The 19,347-nt window shown below is 38.9% G+C and overlaps 1 protein-coding gene across 5 annotated transcripts in view; it reads right to left on the minus strand.

The window, feature by feature from the left end:
- Positions 1-19,347, minus strand: part of LOC126354025 (protein kinase C-binding protein NELL1-like) — an 871,152-nt gene that overhangs the window by 138,780 nt on the left and 713,025 nt on the right. For all 5 annotated transcript variants that reach the window (XM_050003353.1, XM_050003352.1, XM_050003356.1 and 2 more), the window contains one exon: positions 11,840-12,079. In XM_050003353.1, the coding sequence (XP_049859310.1) occupies positions 11,840-12,079 (240 nt within the window). The remainder of the gene's footprint in view (positions 1-11,839; positions 12,080-19,347) is intronic.

Here is a 19,347-nt window from a genome sequence, read left to right on the forward strand (position 1 = left end):
ATTGGAGTTTAGGGCTAAAGATAAAGCCTTTGTATAGAACTGAAACTCCTGTGGTGCTGATGGTTTTGATGGAAAGGTTAACAACAGTGTTATGCAAATGTTTTGGCTCTGGATTGGGATATGGTGGAGTGTTGGAAGGGAGTTATGGAGGATGTGGAGAGCTGAAAAAGTCATTCACATGGGGTTTAGCTACTATGAGGGGTGGATGAGGAGGAACACTTTGGGTACAATAGGAGTTGGATAGTTGTACCCCAAGGCAGGCAGCAGTAGGGCGTCAACAGGTTGGATAACTTATAGAGATGTTGTCTGGAATGCTCCTTCGCCTTCTGGAGACAAAGGATGCAATTTCAGAGATGTGATGTATGGAGTAAGGATTGCAGAGTAGTAGTATCTTGTGGAGGGAGCGGAGGTGGTTCTGGGATGCCTGTCCATCATCTTCATCCCTTTACCTCCTGGATCTCTACTCATCAATGGTGATGCCACCTCCCTACACATGAACATCCATTATGCCCACGGATTCCTGCTATTGAACACTATTTTCTCCATGTCCTTTAGACTTCAAAGCCACTACCGCATTTCTCATACACCTTATTAACTTTGTCCTAACCCACAACTACTTCCCATTTGTAGGGAAGATATATAAAAAAATATCTGCTGCACAGGCATGGGCATCTGTGTGGACCCTCATATGCCAACCTTTTTATGGGTCATCTACAGAAGCTAATCTCATTCAGGTTCATTGATGATATCTTCATAATCTGGATTCAGGGCCAAGACACCATATCATTTTTTCTTCACAACCTCGACACATTCTCTCCCATCTGCTTCACTTGGTCCTCCTCAACCCAATGTGCCGCCTTCCTAGATATTGACCTCATCCTCTTCGATGGCACCATCTGCTCCTCTATCCACATTAAACCCACCAACCACCATTAGTACCTGAATTTTGGCAGCCATCATCCCTTTCTAACCAAAAAATCCCTCCCATACAGCCTGGCTACCCAGGATGGTATACCTGCAGTGACAAAAACTCTGTTGATCAGTATGCTGAGGGTTTCACCAAGGCCTTTCATCACCCAGTATCACCATGGACTGGAACGACTGAACCACACCTTTCGTCAAGGCTTTTATGACTTATCATCATGCCCTGAAATAAGGGACATCCTATCCAAGATACCTCCCACCCCTACTAAAATTGTGATCCATCACTCACACAACCTCCACAACATCCTTGTCTATCCCTAAGCCACTCCCAATCCCAACCCATTGCCACAATGATTATATCTCTATGGAAGACCCAGGTGCAAAACCTGACCAATCCACCCACCCAGCACCTTATTCCATTCCTGTCACAAGTTTATCCTACCACATCAGGCACCAGACAACCTGTAAAAGCAGCCATGTCATTTATGAGCTCTGCTGCAATCATTGCACAGCTTTTTACATTGATATGACTACCAACCAGCTACCCTTCAGGATGAATGGCCACAACCAGACTGCGGCCAAGAGAACAGTAGACTACCCTGTGGTACAGCATGCAGCTGAACATAACACATTTGATTTCAAAGGCTGCTTTACTACCTGAAACATCTGGAGCTTTCTCTCCACCACCAGCTTTGCTGAAGTGTACAGATGGGAGTTAACCATACAATGAATTATCCGTTCCCACAATTATCCCTGCCTCAAACTACGATAACATACTGTCCTCACACCCTCAAACCAACAGTTCCCACTTCCTCTGTCCTGTCAACTCCTCTCCATTCTCAACTCCCACCATGTATATTCACAGCCCTCTGCCAATGCATCTGCCTGTCTCTCCATGCCCCTCTCCGTTTTGCTCCTTTTTTTACCCACTTCCCTACCCCACTACCTCTTGACGCTATGCCTGTTGGCAGTCTAGTTCTCTGCATACTCCACCAGACAGCGTTCGGCTCGCACCCCATCTGTACACCACTATCCCTTGCCCTTCCTCTTCCCCATCCATCTAGATTGCGCTTGCATCCTGTGTGATGTTGCATTCAGGCCCTAGATGCTGGAGTTGGCGATCATGTGTATGTGAGTTGTGCTTGCTTCTGTGTGTGTGTGTGTGTGTGTGTGTGTGTGTGTGTGTGTGTGTGTGTGTCTTTTTTACTGACAAATGCTGTGGCCAAAAGCTATATGTGAGTGTGTTTTAATTTTTAATTGTGTCTGTCTGCAACTTGGCATTTCTTCTTTACAGTTAAGTAGCAATCTGTCTTTTCCTACACTGAAAACATAAATTAAACCATTTGTCTGTACCAGTCATTTTTATTTTCTCCCAGGATGTGTTTTGAGAGCTTACAGCCTCACTATCAGGTACATCAGTGGATTACATTACAATTTCATTTGTGGTATTTAATGAGCTATCTGTTTTGTACTTAATTTCAGAGATGTTTGAGTAGAAAGAACCCTGATGGTCATTATAAATATACTTTTGGTAGTGTCACAATATGTAAAGCATGAAACATACTTTCCTGCTTCAGCCACATTCAGTAAGTAAAGAAAAAGTTTTATTTGTATACTTTTTATTATGTTTTTAGCATAAGGATTGATTTCTAGTGTATTCAAACAATGGAAAATCCAGGATGGAATGTAACATTACTATGAGAAGGAAATTGCTACTCGCCATATAGCAGAGGTGCTGAGTCACAGACAGGCACAACAAAAAGACTCTCACAATTAAAGCTTTCAGCCATTATGGCCTTCATCAACAATACACACACACACACACACACACACACACACACACACACACACACACACACACACATTCATGCAAATGCAACTCACACATGCAAATGCAGTCTCAGGCAACTGAAACCAGTTGCCTGAGACTGCAGTTGTGTGTGTGAGTTCACCATGTGGGATTGCAGCCAAGGGACATCTATCCAGAGCAACCTGCAGCCAAAACACCGAAAAGCAGACCTGACCATAGAAAACTGCATGGTGCATGTCAGGTTTGTGAGAAGATTCCTGTTGGCCATCTGCATCATTGGCAAAACTGCCACGACAACAAAAGATTCAAAATATCATTGTAACTAAAATAAAATTAATTAGCTGCTTTTGCACTGTCAATGAATTCACTTCAAACTAATATTTTCACAGTTCAATAAGATACAAGTTTTTAAAGTGTGTTTTATGAGAATACAGTTACTGCACTAACATTACAGTACTGATTTATTATAATGAAACTTTTCTCACATAAATATACATTTTTTTACATAAGTGACTGATTAGAGCAGAAAGCATTTTTTAGCTGAGATTAACTGACCACTTATTGATGAAAATGAAGTGATTAAATGTTTTAAAAACTACCCTTACATAAAAATATTTACAGTGAAGAAATTTATAGGTTGATTTACTTTTTCTATGCTGGCTATATGTCAAACTCAGAAAGTACTGATTTACCAAGAATCTCAACATATCCCTCAGTTACAAGCTCAAAACAACATCTATATCCATATTCTGCAAACCACCATGAGGTGCATGGCAGAGGATATGTCCCATTATATCAGATATTAGGATCTCCTAAAATAATATAAATAATAAATATCCATTTATATTGCATATTGCATATAAAAATCAGAAACCCAGCAAATTTGTACTCCAACATCAAGACAGGAGCAATTTTCAATAGATTGAGGGACCCCAAATCCTTTGTGCAGATGAGCCTTAGCTGGTGCCACTGTGGACTTCAATGACACTACCTATTTTGACAATGTCACCAACTTCAATGCTGCTGTAGTTGCCCTGGTAGCAAATAACACCATCCTTTTCACTGCTAACTTACACTACCACTGTCAAACCAGTCTATGAGAACTATACAATAATATGTGGTGAGCTAATTGTGCAGTTTAGTAAACTTCTGTCACTTTTGTATTTAGTAATGAAAACAAGGAAATAAAGTCATATAAACTGTGATAGGGTAATTAAATGGACAATGGCTAGATGTGAAGTAAATGAACATGAAAAAGTGTAAACTGAATTAAAGCAGGACTTCCTGAACAACTGCCAAAGCAAAAACTACAACAAGATGTTTCTGTACTGACATTTTAATACAAGTGTATACTGTCTGTTTAATAACAGAGGCTCAAGATAAACTGCAAATGAAATCTTATTGGGAATAAGATCTGAACTAAAGTACAATAAACTAGAAATAAATAATTTAAAAGAGAACACAGAATTGAATGAACACAGCATTTCAACTCTGCAGAATTCAGTGCAGGAAATAGTAAACTCCTCAAAATGGGAATCATTCCAGATGCTTGTAGAACTAATAACAAGTGAAGATACAAGATGCCTAAGTTTTGAAGAAAAAATGTAAACAGCAGCAAAATATACTAATAATGAAGTAAAAAGATAAAGTGTAAACATTAGTTTCATGAAAAGGAAAATTGCTACTCACCAAATAGTGGAGATGATGAGTTGCACATATGCACAACAAAAAGACTATACACACACACACACACACACTGGGCTTTCCATTGTTTCAATAGTTTAAAAAAAAGTAAGTGTTGCCCCCAATTTTAAAACTTCAGAAGTAGAAAAAGTTTCATATCCACAGTCCCTAAAACCAATATTTTAATACACTAACCTCTGAAATGATTCAAATAATAATTATATCACTATCAAATGTAATAAATATTATTTTTATTACATTAAGATAATCAGTGTCAATAATAATTTTTATTATTCTGCAAACCTGGAATGGTATGAACTTGAAATAGTTTTCCTCTAATGTAAATAATTTAAAAGTTTACCAGATGGAGCATTTAATCAGTTATTTTTAAGATCATCTACACAAATAAGAGTGAATCCATATAACTGAATGTCCAAAAGGAATCCTACCATTATTGGTAGTTGGTGTGATTGAACACAATTAAATAATTTGTTTATCAGCTAAATCTCTGGAATTAAGCTGTGGTTACTTTGATCAAAATCAATCATAAGTGTCATTTGTATGCTTGTGAGTTCCTGCCAACTGTCTTACATATTCTGTTTCAGAGTACAGAGTACTGTCTTTCTTCTTCTTCTTCTTCTTCTTCTTCTCTCTCTCTCTTTTTTTTTTTTTTTAGATATATTGCATGCACTTAGGAGCTTGCTTGCAGTGCTAGGACATGGATCTGATTTCTGTAGTGCTAGTCACTAATAATGAAAATGGAAAGTAAGTTGCTCCTTCACATCATATCCTGCCTGCTCCTTGCCAAATGAATGTTCCAATTCACTTTCTCCTGCCTAAATAGAATTCCACACATTTTACAGCACCTGGAGTACCATCTACTAAATCCCTCCATCACGTAGGTCATAAACAACTTTTAAATAATTTTTTTCAATCACATTTCCAACCAAATCCCTAGTATATAGTTTTTGGGAAACCTTACAACAACAATTCCTATGCATCAGATAACCATACAAACTATTACCACTTCGACAAGCATTTTACCATCAGGCGTAGTTCACACTGAGATGATACAATGCAACAGACTGTTATATAGGTCACACGATGTGACACTTCTTCGGGCAACACTCGTGTCACTTACTGGGACAATATGATATGTGATATGACACATGATGCAACTCACCATATGATAAGTAAAAAGACAGCGCAAATCATGTTTTCGTTTCAGTTTCAGTTGTAATCATAAGCTTTTCTGGAGAGAACACTATTGTGTGATGTTTAAAGCTTTCCTGGCGTAACGATTGTTCCATAAAAACATGGGAGAACTGCCGGATGTAAGTAACGTCCTGCCACGATATTTCGGCACAGAGCCTTCTGGCCTTCTTCAGGTGAGTGCCACTGTAGTAGTACTGGCAGGAACACACTGAGCTCTGCCATTTAAAGCCATACTGAGGTGACATTGCGCATGTGCTGCTCAGCGTGTGTGTTCATAACAGTTCCATCCGCTGCACCTAGCACCCTCCACAGTGAAAGCTTGGTGTATCGATATCAGGTCGATTTTCATCTTTATGCAGATGACTGCGTTGACTATATCTTTATCCAGATAACTACATTGACTATGAAGTTTCTCTAGAGAAACTTCATAGTCAACATAGTTATCTGCATAAAGATGAAAAATGAACTGATATCGATACGTCAAGCTTTCACTGTGGAGGGCGCAAGGCACAGCGGATGGAGCTGTTATGAACATGCACACTGCGCAGCACCTGCACAGTGTCACCTCAGTATAGCTATAAATAGGGGCGCTCATTCGTACTCACCAGACTACTACAGTGGCACTCACCTGAAGATGGGCAGAAGACTCTGCACCGAAATATCGTGGTAGGACGTTACTGACATCTGGCAGTTCTCTCCTGTTTTTATGGAACAGCACTATTGTGACTTATCTTTATTTTAAGCCCAAAAAACTGAAAAAGAAAAGGAAGTACTGGGCGCATTTATACAACACTGTTAATATCAAACATAGTTTAGGTGTGGTTTCTTGTGATGTCTCTCAGCACAATCACAAATTTCTTGAATTCCACAGAATGAGAATGGAATCAGTTAACAACATATGCACATCTGGCAGCAGTGCATATGCTCTACCTGATGAATCTGACACCTCTGTGCCTTGCTGATTCACTTACGGTTTTAATTTTAATGTACTTAGTATTGCATGGGAGTGTTTCTTTGGTAAGTTTACCTACATGTTATAAATGGCCAGATGGCAGTGTGCCACACGTGGTGGGTTTATAATTCACATAGCTGATGATCTGAAGATGGCAATATAACTTTTCTGAAACTAAGCAAAGGAAAATCCAGGATGGAATGTAACAATAATATGAAAAGGAAAGTTGCTACTCACCATACAGTGGAGATGCTGAGGCACAGATAAGCACAACAAAAGACTGTCACAAATAAGTTTTCGGCAAACAAGGCCTTTGTTGAAAATAGATGACACACACACACACACACACACACACACACACACACACACACACACACATATATATATATATATATATACACTCACACAGACACACACACATGCACACACATACACATAAACACACACACACACACACACACACACACACACACACACACACACAAACACACACACACACACACACACTCATGCAAACACAATTCATGTGTGGCTTCAGCTGCCAGAGACTGCAGTCATTTGTGTGTGAGATGCATCTCTGCTATACGATGAGTAGCAACTTTCCTTTTCATAATATTGTTCGCTGAAACTAGTAATCAGGATGCATACAGCTGCAATCTGGGCAATAAAATTTATATTTTGCAAGCTTTCTTCACATTTTCATAATTACGTATTTGTGAAGTATCACAGTAATTATGGGAACAGCAAAAGGTAAACCAGTTAATTATCAACCTGTGATGTAGGACAGTAAGATGTATAAAAAAAATAAAAAATAAAAAAAAATTAAAAAGATTATTGATAGTTTACAAATGAAATACTGTGCATAGTGGAGAACATAAGCAAAGTCTCAAACACATGGTTTTTAACTTTTTGCACAAAACATGATATCTTTACAGTCAAATGAAGTACAGAGATGTGTGAGGGTCACTCCAAAAGAAATGCACACTATTTTTGTAAAAATACCATTTTCATTCTGCATGTGTGAAAGTTTTACAGTATGTAGATACATCCTTTCCGGTTTTTTTTTTTTCAAACTTAGTTCAAACTGTTTCCGTGAGTGGCGCTGTCACAGCATGTCTTCAAGATGGTTGCTACACTTGATGTTCGTCAGAAACAACGTGCTGTCATAGAATTCCTGTGCTGTGAAAACAAGACAGTGGGAAACATCCACAAGAGGTTGAAAAAGGTGTATGGAGATGCTGCTGCCAATTGCAGTACAGTTAGTCAATGGGCAAGCAGGTTACATGATGAAAGTGGGCACGGCAATATTGAGCAGCAGCAGGCCTCATACTGCACGCTCTCCAGACAATGTGCAGAGAGTTAACGAATTGGTGACTGCTGACAGATGCATCACACTGAACGAATTGTCATGCTATGTTGGGATAGGAAAAGGAAGTGTTTTGCAGAATACTGAAAGTGCTGGCGTTAGAAAAGGTTTGTGCAAGGTGGGTTCCCAGGATGTTGACAGTGGCTCACAAAGAAACAAGAAGAATGCAGTGAAATTTTGGAACAGTACAAGAATGGTGGAGATATATTTCTTGAATGAATTGTGACAGGTGATGAAACATGGCTCCATCATTTTTTGCCAGAGACGAAGAGGCAATCAGTGGAGTGGCATCATGCAAACTCACCCAAGAACAAAAATGCAAAACCACACCTTCTGCTGAGAAAGTTATGGCTACAGTGTTTTTCGATTCCAAAGGGCTCTTTCTTGTGGACATCATGCCAAGTGGAACCACCATAAATTCTGATGCATATGTGATGACACTGAAAAAACTTCAAGCTCGACTGAGTCATGTTTGACCACATCGGCAAGAGCAGGATGTTTTGCTGTTGCACGACAATGCACGGCCACATGTCAGTCAAAAAACGATGGACGCGATCACAAAACTCGGATGGACAACACTAAAACACCTGCCTTACAGTCCTGACCTGGCTCCATATGACTATCATCTCTTTGGGAAACTGAAAGACACTCTTCATGGAATAATGTTTGAAGATGATGACTCCCTTGTGCACGCTGCAGAACAGTGGCTCCAATAGGTTGGTCCAGAATTTTACCAAGCAGGTATACAGGTGCTGGTTCCAAGACGGTGTAAGGCAGTTGAGACGGATGGGAAATATGTGGAGAAATGAAAATATTGTTCCTAAAGGATTTATCAATACACTGTAAAACTTTCAAATATGTAGAATAAAATTGAATAAAATGTTCTCAGGTTTCCAACCGCATCAATTGCTTAAAACTACATGAGCTTTCGGCCAAGCACTCCTTGGCCATTGTCAAGTGGTATGACTGCCAGTGGGCTGTTGGTGTGCCCTTATATACGCTAGCTGCCAGCTGTGACATCTCTGGTGCCCATGACATTGCCATATATGGGCATGTTTTGAGTCGGCGTGCGATGTGCCCTCTTCAACCGCGCGATCGCTGGATCCTAAGCAGTGCTGAGATGCAAGCCAACATCTCTATTCAGGGTGTCTGCGGTAATTTTTATTTCAATAGCTCCCTTTATTAAACTGTCCCAGAAGCCATTAGTGCAAGCCATGACAGAGGTATCATCAAATATTATATGGTGACCATTTTCTAACCCCTGCTCAGCTAATGCAGATTTCTCTGGATAGTGTAGGTGATAATACTGCTCATGTTCTTTCCTGTGTTCTTCCACAGTGTGCACTGTTTATCGAATGTACTTCTGGCCACACGCACAAGGTGTTTCATAGACTCCAGGTGTTCTGAGACCTACTGCGTCTTTAACTGTACTGCACACCACCAGCCATCATCATGCAGCATAGAGGCGCATAGTATTACAGACATTGGTGCATCTTGCAAGAGTAATATCAGACAATAACCTGCCCCATGAACTGAGCCACCTATACAATGTTTTCAGAAATAATGGCTACAGTGCCCATCAAGTGAAAGAAGTGATTTCTGGGAAATATCAGGATAAGACCACTGACAAAGAGCAGAAAAAGAAACTTGCTTTGCTGGCATTCTGTGGCTCTGTGTCGGGCAAGGTAAGCTGCCTGTTGAAAAGACACACAATCAAATCAATCTTCAAGCCTCCAACAAACATCCATCAATTACTGAGACCAGTTAAAGACACAGTAGGTCTCAGAACACCTGGATTCTATGAAATACCTTTTGAGTGTGGCCAGAAGTACATTGGACAAACAGTGCACACTGTGGAACAATGCAGGAAAGAACATGAGAGGTATTATCACCTACGCTATCCATCTGTGTTAGCTGAGCATGTGTTAGAAAATGGTCACCACATAAAATTTGACAATACTTCTGTCGTGGCTCACACTAACAGCTTCTGGGACAGTTTAATAAAGGAAGCTATTGAAATAAAAATTACCACAAACACCCTGAATAGAGATGGTGGCTTGCAGCTCAGCGCTGTGTGGGATGCAGAAATCATGCGGTTGAAGAGGCCACATTGAATGCCGACTCAAAACATGCCCATATATGGTAATGTCACGGGCACCAATGACATCACAGCTGGCAGCTAGCATATATAAGGGTGCACCAACAGCCCACTGGCAGTCATCCCACATGACAATGGCCAAGCAGCGCTTGGACGAAAGCTTGTGTAGTTTCAAGCAATTGACACGGTTGGACACCCACGAACATTTTATTCAATGTTACTGCCATGGGACTCTGCATTCAAAGATGTAGAATAAAAGATGGATTTTTAAAAAAATAGTGTGCATTTCTTTTGGAGTGACCCTCGTATGTAGCTTTGCTTCATCCACATAAAACAATTTATTTGAAGCACTTCTGATAATTTGAATTTTGTATCATATAACACAGTTATGTGGAGCTACCAGCTCTTCCTGTTACATTGGACAATACAACAAAGATATGAGTCAGTGTTGTATTGCCAGCATCCCAGTGTGAACCAGTCAAGCCACTTCAGCTACTTTCTATGTTCTTCACCAATGTAAGTTGCTTCTTTGTCACAGAACAGTGCCTCACTGTATCAACATACATATGTTTTGATAAATACAAATAAAATGGAAATGCACCCAGGTAACTTCCTCAACAACAACTGATATTTCAATACATAGACATACTTTCATTTTCTAGGCAAAATGAAATGACAGATCACTATCCACGTCCACTAAAGCCTTCAGTGGTCGGAGCTACATAAACCAGGAAATGAAAGGTGGCCTACACAGAAAGACAAAATACACCATAAAAATCTAGCACCAAGATAACCAATGCCAGGTGTTATTGATAGAGAGAGAGTTAGTGCTACTTGCTCACCCATTAGTCATTAATATTTCACTACTGCTAATGTATGACATTGGTTATCTCTGATTGTGTACTGGTGCTAGTTGTTTACAGTGTGTGTTGTCTTTCTGCATTTTTTTTTGCTGGTTGACAAAGTCGTGCCCACTGAGCAAGTAAGTTGCCATACATGGGGATCTCCTGTTTCATTTGTGCCTTGAAAATGCTGAGGAGTTCACCTTTCAAAATATCAGTGGTTGTTGAGGAAATTACCTGTTTATTGACTAATAAAGAAAGGCAGTTTCTGCCAAACTGAGCATCCTCACCACCCTCATCTACTGCAGCCGAATGGTTGGGTTTTTCCAGCAGCTCTAAATCCCACTACCTGCCAGTATTCTGCTAGCCTGCCTTTCACATGAGCTAGTGACTGCAAACCATGGATTCTGAAACTGTCATCTGCTATCCCCAGGAACCCAGCTAAACACGCCTGAGTCTAGCCCAAAGTGGCAATACCTTCTTTTGCTGTAAATATAAGACACACGTACTGCTGCATCTGTCTTTTAAGTTCTGGCATTTAGCTGCATCTGGCTGTTACCTCATAATGGATATGTAACATTTCCTTTAAATAAGAACAGAGATTAATTCTTTTATCAAACCTCCACAAGGAAACTCACCTCTCAAAATCTTACAATAAAATAATTAATGAAAAAGCTTCTATTTTTCTGGATGACAGAACAGAAGCAGTAAAAGAAAGATTACACAAATGCTAACTTTGGGAAGCACAGGTTTCCTTATAAGTCAAAAGAGGATAAGACTGGAGGAAACAATATTATCATAGTAAACATGATTGTTCATAGAATGTTCCTAGACTGTTGGTAAGAGAGGTACAGCAGGAGAGAATGATAGAGAAACCAACAATTAAATTTTTAGACATTAAATCTAGCTATTTATGTGTAAATTGCATAAACTATTATAATGGCACCACCTTGACATATCGCTCCCAGGACAGAATCATGGTGAGGTAATGCACGGAAACCAGTTTTACAGCGACAGTAGTACCAACCAGGCATATTTACACATTGTGAGCTTTGATGGCAGTTATGCATCTGAGTGCTACATTCATCAAGATCTTGTTCACAATAGTCACCAACATAACCTTGTCTGCACTGGCACTTTCCTGGTGCGATGCACTCTCCACCATTCAAGCAGGTCTGATTGCACACAGCTGAAACAAAATATTTAATATTTGATTTTTGAAACAATGCCTCCCCCACCACAACCAACACCACCACCACTACCACAATCAATGATCTGAAAACTGGGACACAATAATTAGAGCTAGATGATTCCACAATCTAAGAAAAAATATATGCACTGAATTCACATCTCTAGTAAAACAAGCCTCTCCCTCAATTGCAATAACTTTGTAAGAAGAGTACAATGATAAAGTGATTGTTGGAAACTGGTGGAATTGCAGTGGATTGCTATCCAACTGGATGATTCATTGAAAATTATTTTCAATTAAAACAAGTGATAAGTACAACAGATTATTCATATTTATATACACTATGTTCCATTTCACCCATCGTGTAGAAAAATCCTTAGTTACGAGTAGCAAGTCGAAAGATACATTATTACATGTATAAGCTGTAATTAGCTGCTCCTGTAAACTAGATTAATAGCTAGTTTTTATTAAGAAGTGACTTATGTAGTGCATATTCCTAAGACAGCTGCAATTAGTGTCTCGCACAACTGTTATAAAATGCTACTTTTCCTGTTATGCTATTTAATTGTTGTTTATTTATAGCAATACAGTCAACATTTTTTTTCTTTGTGTGTGCCCAGAGTCCGAGCAGTGAAAATCACCAACCCAGCCAGGAATCAACCCCGGGTCCCTTGGATCTTTGTGAATGAAAATCTGTCTAAAACAAACTGCTGCCTAGATTTGACAGAGTTTTGTATAAAAAGAAACAAAATATGCAGATAATATACAGAGATCCAATTTTACTTCAATTTTCATTTAAAAAGAAAAAAAGAAGAAGAAGAAAAAACCTCTAATTCCTACTTTATCTTTTTGTGCAATTAATTTAAAAGACTGCACCAGAATTATGAGTAAAAAGTTGAATTTTAACAAAGTAGTAGAGATATGCAAAGATTCCACTCTTTTCTTGCAGTAACTTTCAAGGTTTTTTAGGAATCAGATTATGTAAAATAGAGTCACACTTTTCTGAGAATGACTTCTTAACATTTTGTCAGTCTGGTTCCACTTAATTTTGCAAGAGCTGACTAGGAGCAAGCTTATCATTTGTTTTATTAACTTATCACTTTGTTGTCTGCATTTTAATTTGTAGTTAATTTGGATACCAAGAAATTTCCTACATGAAATTTTGTGTAGCAAGTGGTTAACATCTACTACCAAAATCAGTAATTCATTGTTACTGATTATCAATTGGATATGATGCACTTCTATAAAATTAAGATATTAGTTGTCTGGTGAGACTCATTATTAAGCCATTTCAGCTGGTTGTGTCTAGAATGTTTGAGGTTAGTTCTTTCACAATAAATTTGTGTCATGATAGAATATTACAGTTCATGGAAAGTCTACTAAAGGCTTAGGTAGATTATTAAGGTAGACAAACAATGTAAGTAGGTGAAGTATTAAACCATGGAGGTTGTCATACTTTATGAAAAGAAAGGAACCTTGTAGTTACTGGCTTAACTAGGAATTTCAGATAGTGATGAAAACCACTTCCCCCAAATGTGTGTTCAGTACATATAGGATTTTCCAACAATATAAGTTGAGTGTTAATCCTGTTGTACAGCTAATTCATGTAATGATGTCAGCATTCAAGCAATATATCAATTGGAGCATAATATCTTAGTTTACAAAGCCTTTAAAAATACAAAAATGGCAATATATGAATTTACGTCAAAGTTTTGACTTCTGAGACCAAGCATAGCTTTCTTTGTAGATAACTCATTATGATAGCCAAACTGACTGTTCATTACCAAGTTGTTAAAATAGTAGATTTGTACTGTGTAACAGCACACTTCTTCAACAATCTTTGAAAAAGTATGGGATGAGATGGAAGTGTTACTATGACTTATTTAATAGATCCACTTTTCTAAATAGGCACTAATACTATGTATTTCTGTCAGTCAGGAAATGTACTCTGGATCATTGACTATGTGTAAAAATAGCCAACGAGGGATTACACTGAGTTAGCATGAGGTTTCTAGACACGGGGAAGCTCATTCATATGAGCAAAGCAATAGAGCCTAGTGACTTTTCCAAACAGTTTCCAACAGTTTCAGACATTGTGGTCTTTAATGATACCTGTAGCCACAGCTTGAGTACATCAAGGTCATCAGCAAATGATCATTGATTTCCCATCCCTGGACACAGTGTTAATAAAAGTGTTGAATATTTTGAGGTGGTAGTACCCACCAAAACAAGAAAAAAAAGTCCAATAAGCATGGGCTCTAAATTTAGCATGCCTTAATAGGTACAAGCACTTGTTCATCTTCAATACTGTGAAACACATCTCTTCTACTGTAAGCTCTTTGCTTTCCATATTTTGGGAGGAGGTAATAGGACATGAAAACAATTCAGAGGAGGGCCGCTAGATTTGTTACTGGTAGTCAGAACAACATGCAAGTTGCTTTAGGAACTCAAATGGGAATCCATTTAAGGAAGGAAATATTCTTTCCCAGAAACTATGTTGAGAAAATTTAGAGAACTGCCATTTGAAGCTGATTGCGGTACAATACCACTTCTGCCAATGAACATTTTGCATAATGACCACAAAGACAAGAGAAATTATGGCTCATAATGAGGTATATAGACACTTGATTTTCACTCACTCTGTTTGCAGGTGGAGCAGGAAAGTAAATGACTAGTTGTGCCACAGGACATGCTCCGCCAAGCACCGTACTTTGGCTTGGGGAGTATGGATGTAGATATAGACCAAAAGAAGAAAATGCTGAGTAAACAAAAGCTCTAAAATGCATACCATCTTTGCTACTGTGAAACATATCTCTTCTCCTGAACAAGTGTTCATAACTCTTAGGGCATGCATTTTAGAGTCTACATTTATTTGACAATTTTTCCTTTTTTGTTCCATACTGCATTTTTCCAAATAAGGAAATCAAAGAGCTTGCAGTAGAAGAGATGTGTTTCACAGTATCAAAGATGAACAAGTGCTTACAGTGCTTAAGGTATGCATTTCAGAGCCCCTGTTTATTAGAGTTTTTTTCTTGTTTTGGTACTATCACCTCTCAAAATATTTGACACCTTCTTTTAACACCCTATATTATTCATTGCATTTTGTGGCCAAAGACTTCATTGTCATCATCTGTATCACAGCAAAGCTGCAGAACTGAAACTCAACTATATATATTTCCTGATCAACAAATTTTTATCTATCACATATACTTTTTATCTTTTTGGTGAGACAGTGGAGTACTTAGCTGTACTATTAATATGGTAGTTTTATTTCTTGACTTCTGCTACTCCTTCAAGTTAAAATAAGTTCTAGATAGAATTTTATATGTTTATCACATTTTCTCCTTAATTGAGTTACAATCAACTCTAATTTGTCATAACAGAAAACTGCATCTGGAGCTGTGTATGAATATATTTATAGAGGGGTTAATTTCTTTTTCGCAGAGACTGTTTGCTGCCCATCTGTTTAGTTATTTCTTTGAACTTTGTGTAAATATTCTGAGCTATCATTTGTTACTGTATTCAGCTATAATTTTCCATTATTCCTTTGATAATGTAATAGCGATTTCATAACATGTTTAATGTTAATGTTTGGTCATAATGGTCAGAGAAACTATTTATTATAACTACAAGTCTAATTAATTACGATGGCATCTAAAACAATGTCAATGAGAGTTGTGCCATGATCCTCATTTGCTCAATGCAATACTGACATATGAACACACAAGACCTGGATGCAAACTATTCTACATAAACATGACACAGAATCAAACTTAAAGAGTCCACAGAGAGTGATTCTTCAATTATTTCAACCAAATCTTATTAAAACACTCCTTAGTTCCCATCAAAGTTCTGAGGCACCCCTGTTATCTGTGATAGCTAGTACAAGGATCTCATTGATCTTTTTAATCCACTTACTATTTTCTCATTCAGTACTGTGGATACTTGCAATAAAAATTCTCATTTATTTATATAAGTATTTTTACACTGGCCCAGGATAACAGAAATATTGGCAAAGAGAAATTAAGTAATGGATGTCAAGCTTATGAAGGAGAAAATACACACATCTAAATGAAAGTGCTGAGTATTTTGTGAATTGTTAGTACATATAGAAAGAAGTACAATAAGCATGAGTCTGGAAATATATACTTCTTGTGAGTTGAGCACTTGGTTATAGGAAGAACTGAAAGACAACTGGCAGTAGATATGAGCATAGTCACTGATTTGGTGTTCAGTCACCATGCTATGTAGTCTGCAGTCAGTTGCATCATTCATGTTGACTTGTAATTTCAGTCATGACGGTGTGTGATGATATAAAAATGAGTCCATCAGTAAGGAAATTTCTGGCAGAATGTAAATATTGGTATGTTTTGTGATTTCTTTCCTCCATACACAAATGACTTCGCTTTTGTGTTTACTGCTACTGGCTGTCTGTACATATAAATAGTTCAATACATTTCCCTTTCTCTTTTTAAAATTTTGTTAGCAATGAAGGACTATTACTCCATCAAGCAATATGGCAAATGTGACTTTGTGGTAGGGTTTAGCAAATAGATGTAGCCCACTCCTTGTGCACTGAAAAATATCCACATGACAGAGTACATCTGGGTCATTTATTGATCGTGAAGATAACCTTAGGGTCATCCTATCAGGTCAGCACAAAAGTTATTATTCTCTTAGAAACGTCACTATAGTCAGCAGAAATACTACATACTATCAATGAGTCACAGCTGTAACTGGCCAAATCCTACAAATACCTGGGTGTAAAGCTTTGCAAGGATATGGAATGGAATGATCACATAGGTTCAGTCATGAATAAAGCAGGTGGTAGGCTTTGTTTTGCTGGTAAACTACTGGGGAAATGTAATTAGTCTACAAAAGAGATTGTTTACAAATCACTCATGCGACCCATCCTGAAGTGTATGGTAGCTGAAGCAAGTAGAATTAACAGGGGATATTGAAGATATATAGAGAAGGACAGCATAGATAGTCACAAGTTTGTTTGATCCATGGGACACTGTCATGAAGTTGTTGAAGGAACTGAATTAACAGACTCTTGAAGATAAACATAAATTATCCAGAGAAATTTATAGAAAAGCATTTTTATTTGCCGTCTGCTGTAATGATGTAAGAGGTTCAATCGGTTTTTTATTTTTAAATAAAGCTTTTCATATTTTTATACACCTGCTATAGTGCAAACCACTCTTCTTTATACCAAAATATGATTTGTCATAATTAGTTGATAGTTCACAGTTCCAGCCAGCACCAGGTTGTCATAAATTGTAGCAAACTCCAAGAGAATAATACATATAGCCAATGTTTAAGTAAATACACCAATAATACATGGAAAATCAATCAAAACACAGCCCTCTCAAAATCAAGTAAGGAACCAAAGGTGTAAGCTCAAACCACTGCGTCCAGTGAGTAGCAACAGCAATGGATGGGATGGTGCGAGCATATTGTAGATGCGGGAGCTCACAGAAGGTCTGGTGTTAGTTACAATGCAGCAGTTGCACAATAGTATGCCCTTGTTTTGGTGGTGTGGTCATGTAGGAAGCTGAAAGTAGGTCAGGACCTGAGCCTTGTCACACCTGACACCATCTTCCACACCCACACCTTAAAGGTGCAGAAGTACTGCTCAGCTTCATCATTGGAGGCTGGATGGTATGGCGCCATTGGCAGGTGTTTTATTCCATTCCAAGAGCAGAATTCTTGAAACATACAGGAGAAAACTGAGGATCATTATCCAAAATGATCATTTATTGGACCTCTCTAATGAAAAATATTTTCCACGAGGCAATTATTGTCTCTCTTGCTCTGGTATCTGACTTTTGAACTATGTAAGAAACATGGAAAATGAGTCTATCATGATGAGCCACATCTCTGTGAGCAAAGGGATGGCAAAGTCCAGATGAATGCATTGCCATGGATACAGCACATTTCGCCAGGCTTGGAACAGTTGCAGGGGTCCTGACTAGGTTGACCGACAGCTCTTGCTGGAGCAGGCTGTCCTCTCAGTACCTTACATGATGCTCGGACAGTAGGCATGCCACCCTGTAAGCATATTCATGTGTGTCACCCCCTGGGTCAGCATACAGGAGGTTTATGACTTAATGATGCAGTGGCAACAGGATGACACCACCGGAAGTCACCACCGGAAGTCGTTGGCATCTGATGTAACCATCATTAATCACTGTACAACCTAAATGCTTGCTTTCAGGGAAAAATATGTGTGGAGTTCTGGAAGAAAGTAAGGTGGGAGGCCTTCTGGCCAACCTTCATGAATATATTTCTTAACTTGTTTGGGTATATGGCCTTGCCGCAGTGGTAACACCAGTCCTCATTAGATCACCGAAGTTAAGCATTATCGGGCTGGGCTAGCACTTGGATGGGTGACCAACCGGTCTGCTGAGCACTGTTGGCACACGGGGTGCACACAGCCCTTGTGAGGCAAACTGAGGAGCTACTTGATAGAGATGTAGTGGCTCTGGTCTAGGAAACTGACATACAGCCGGGAGAGTGGTGTGGTGACCACATTCACCTCCACATCCGCAGCCAGTGATACCCATGGTCTGAGGATGACACGGAGGCCGGTCGGTACTGTTGGGCCTTCATGGCCTGTTCAGGAGGAGTTTAGTTTTTTTGGGGATAGGGTCCTCAGATACAGCTTTCGATATTATGGATACAGTGATATGAAACACTTGTAGGGTGTTCTGTAAGGTGTCATCTATAGTGATGTCCAAAACTTGGACAATACCTAAAAAGAACTGCTACAGTACAGTATAGATGGTAATTAAATGAAATTTGCAATGAGATGAACAGAAATGACACATTTATTCAAACAGAATAATTACACTGAAGTCACCCATGGACATTACGAAGGTGGGATGTAATTCCTAATAGGGTGTGTGCCAACTATGGAAGGTAATACATGCTCTGCAATGTGCTAACTTTTTGGCCACAAGACTGGTAAAGCATTCTTGTGGCAGTGCATATCAACAGTGTGGTTGATAATTGTTGGATGGTTACTGGTACATGCACTGCAGTACATCTCCACAGTGCATCCAACATGTGCTCAGTGGGTTTTAAGTTAGGGGAGTGTGCAGACCTGTTCATTCAGCCAATATTTTCTTGTTCCAAGAGCTCCGCCACTTACACAGTTTCATGTGGCCTTGTACTGTTATCCAGAAAACTGAAATCAGGGCCAAATGCACCACTGAGAAGATGCATGTGGGGAACAATTGGAGTGTTACAATAAAGGTGACCAT

The sequence above is a fragment of the Schistocerca gregaria genome, chromosome 3, assembly GCF_023897955.1.
Source record: "Schistocerca gregaria isolate iqSchGreg1 chromosome 3, iqSchGreg1.2, whole genome shotgun sequence".
NCBI classification, from domain to species: domain Eukaryota; kingdom Metazoa; phylum Arthropoda; class Insecta; order Orthoptera; family Acrididae; genus Schistocerca; species Schistocerca gregaria.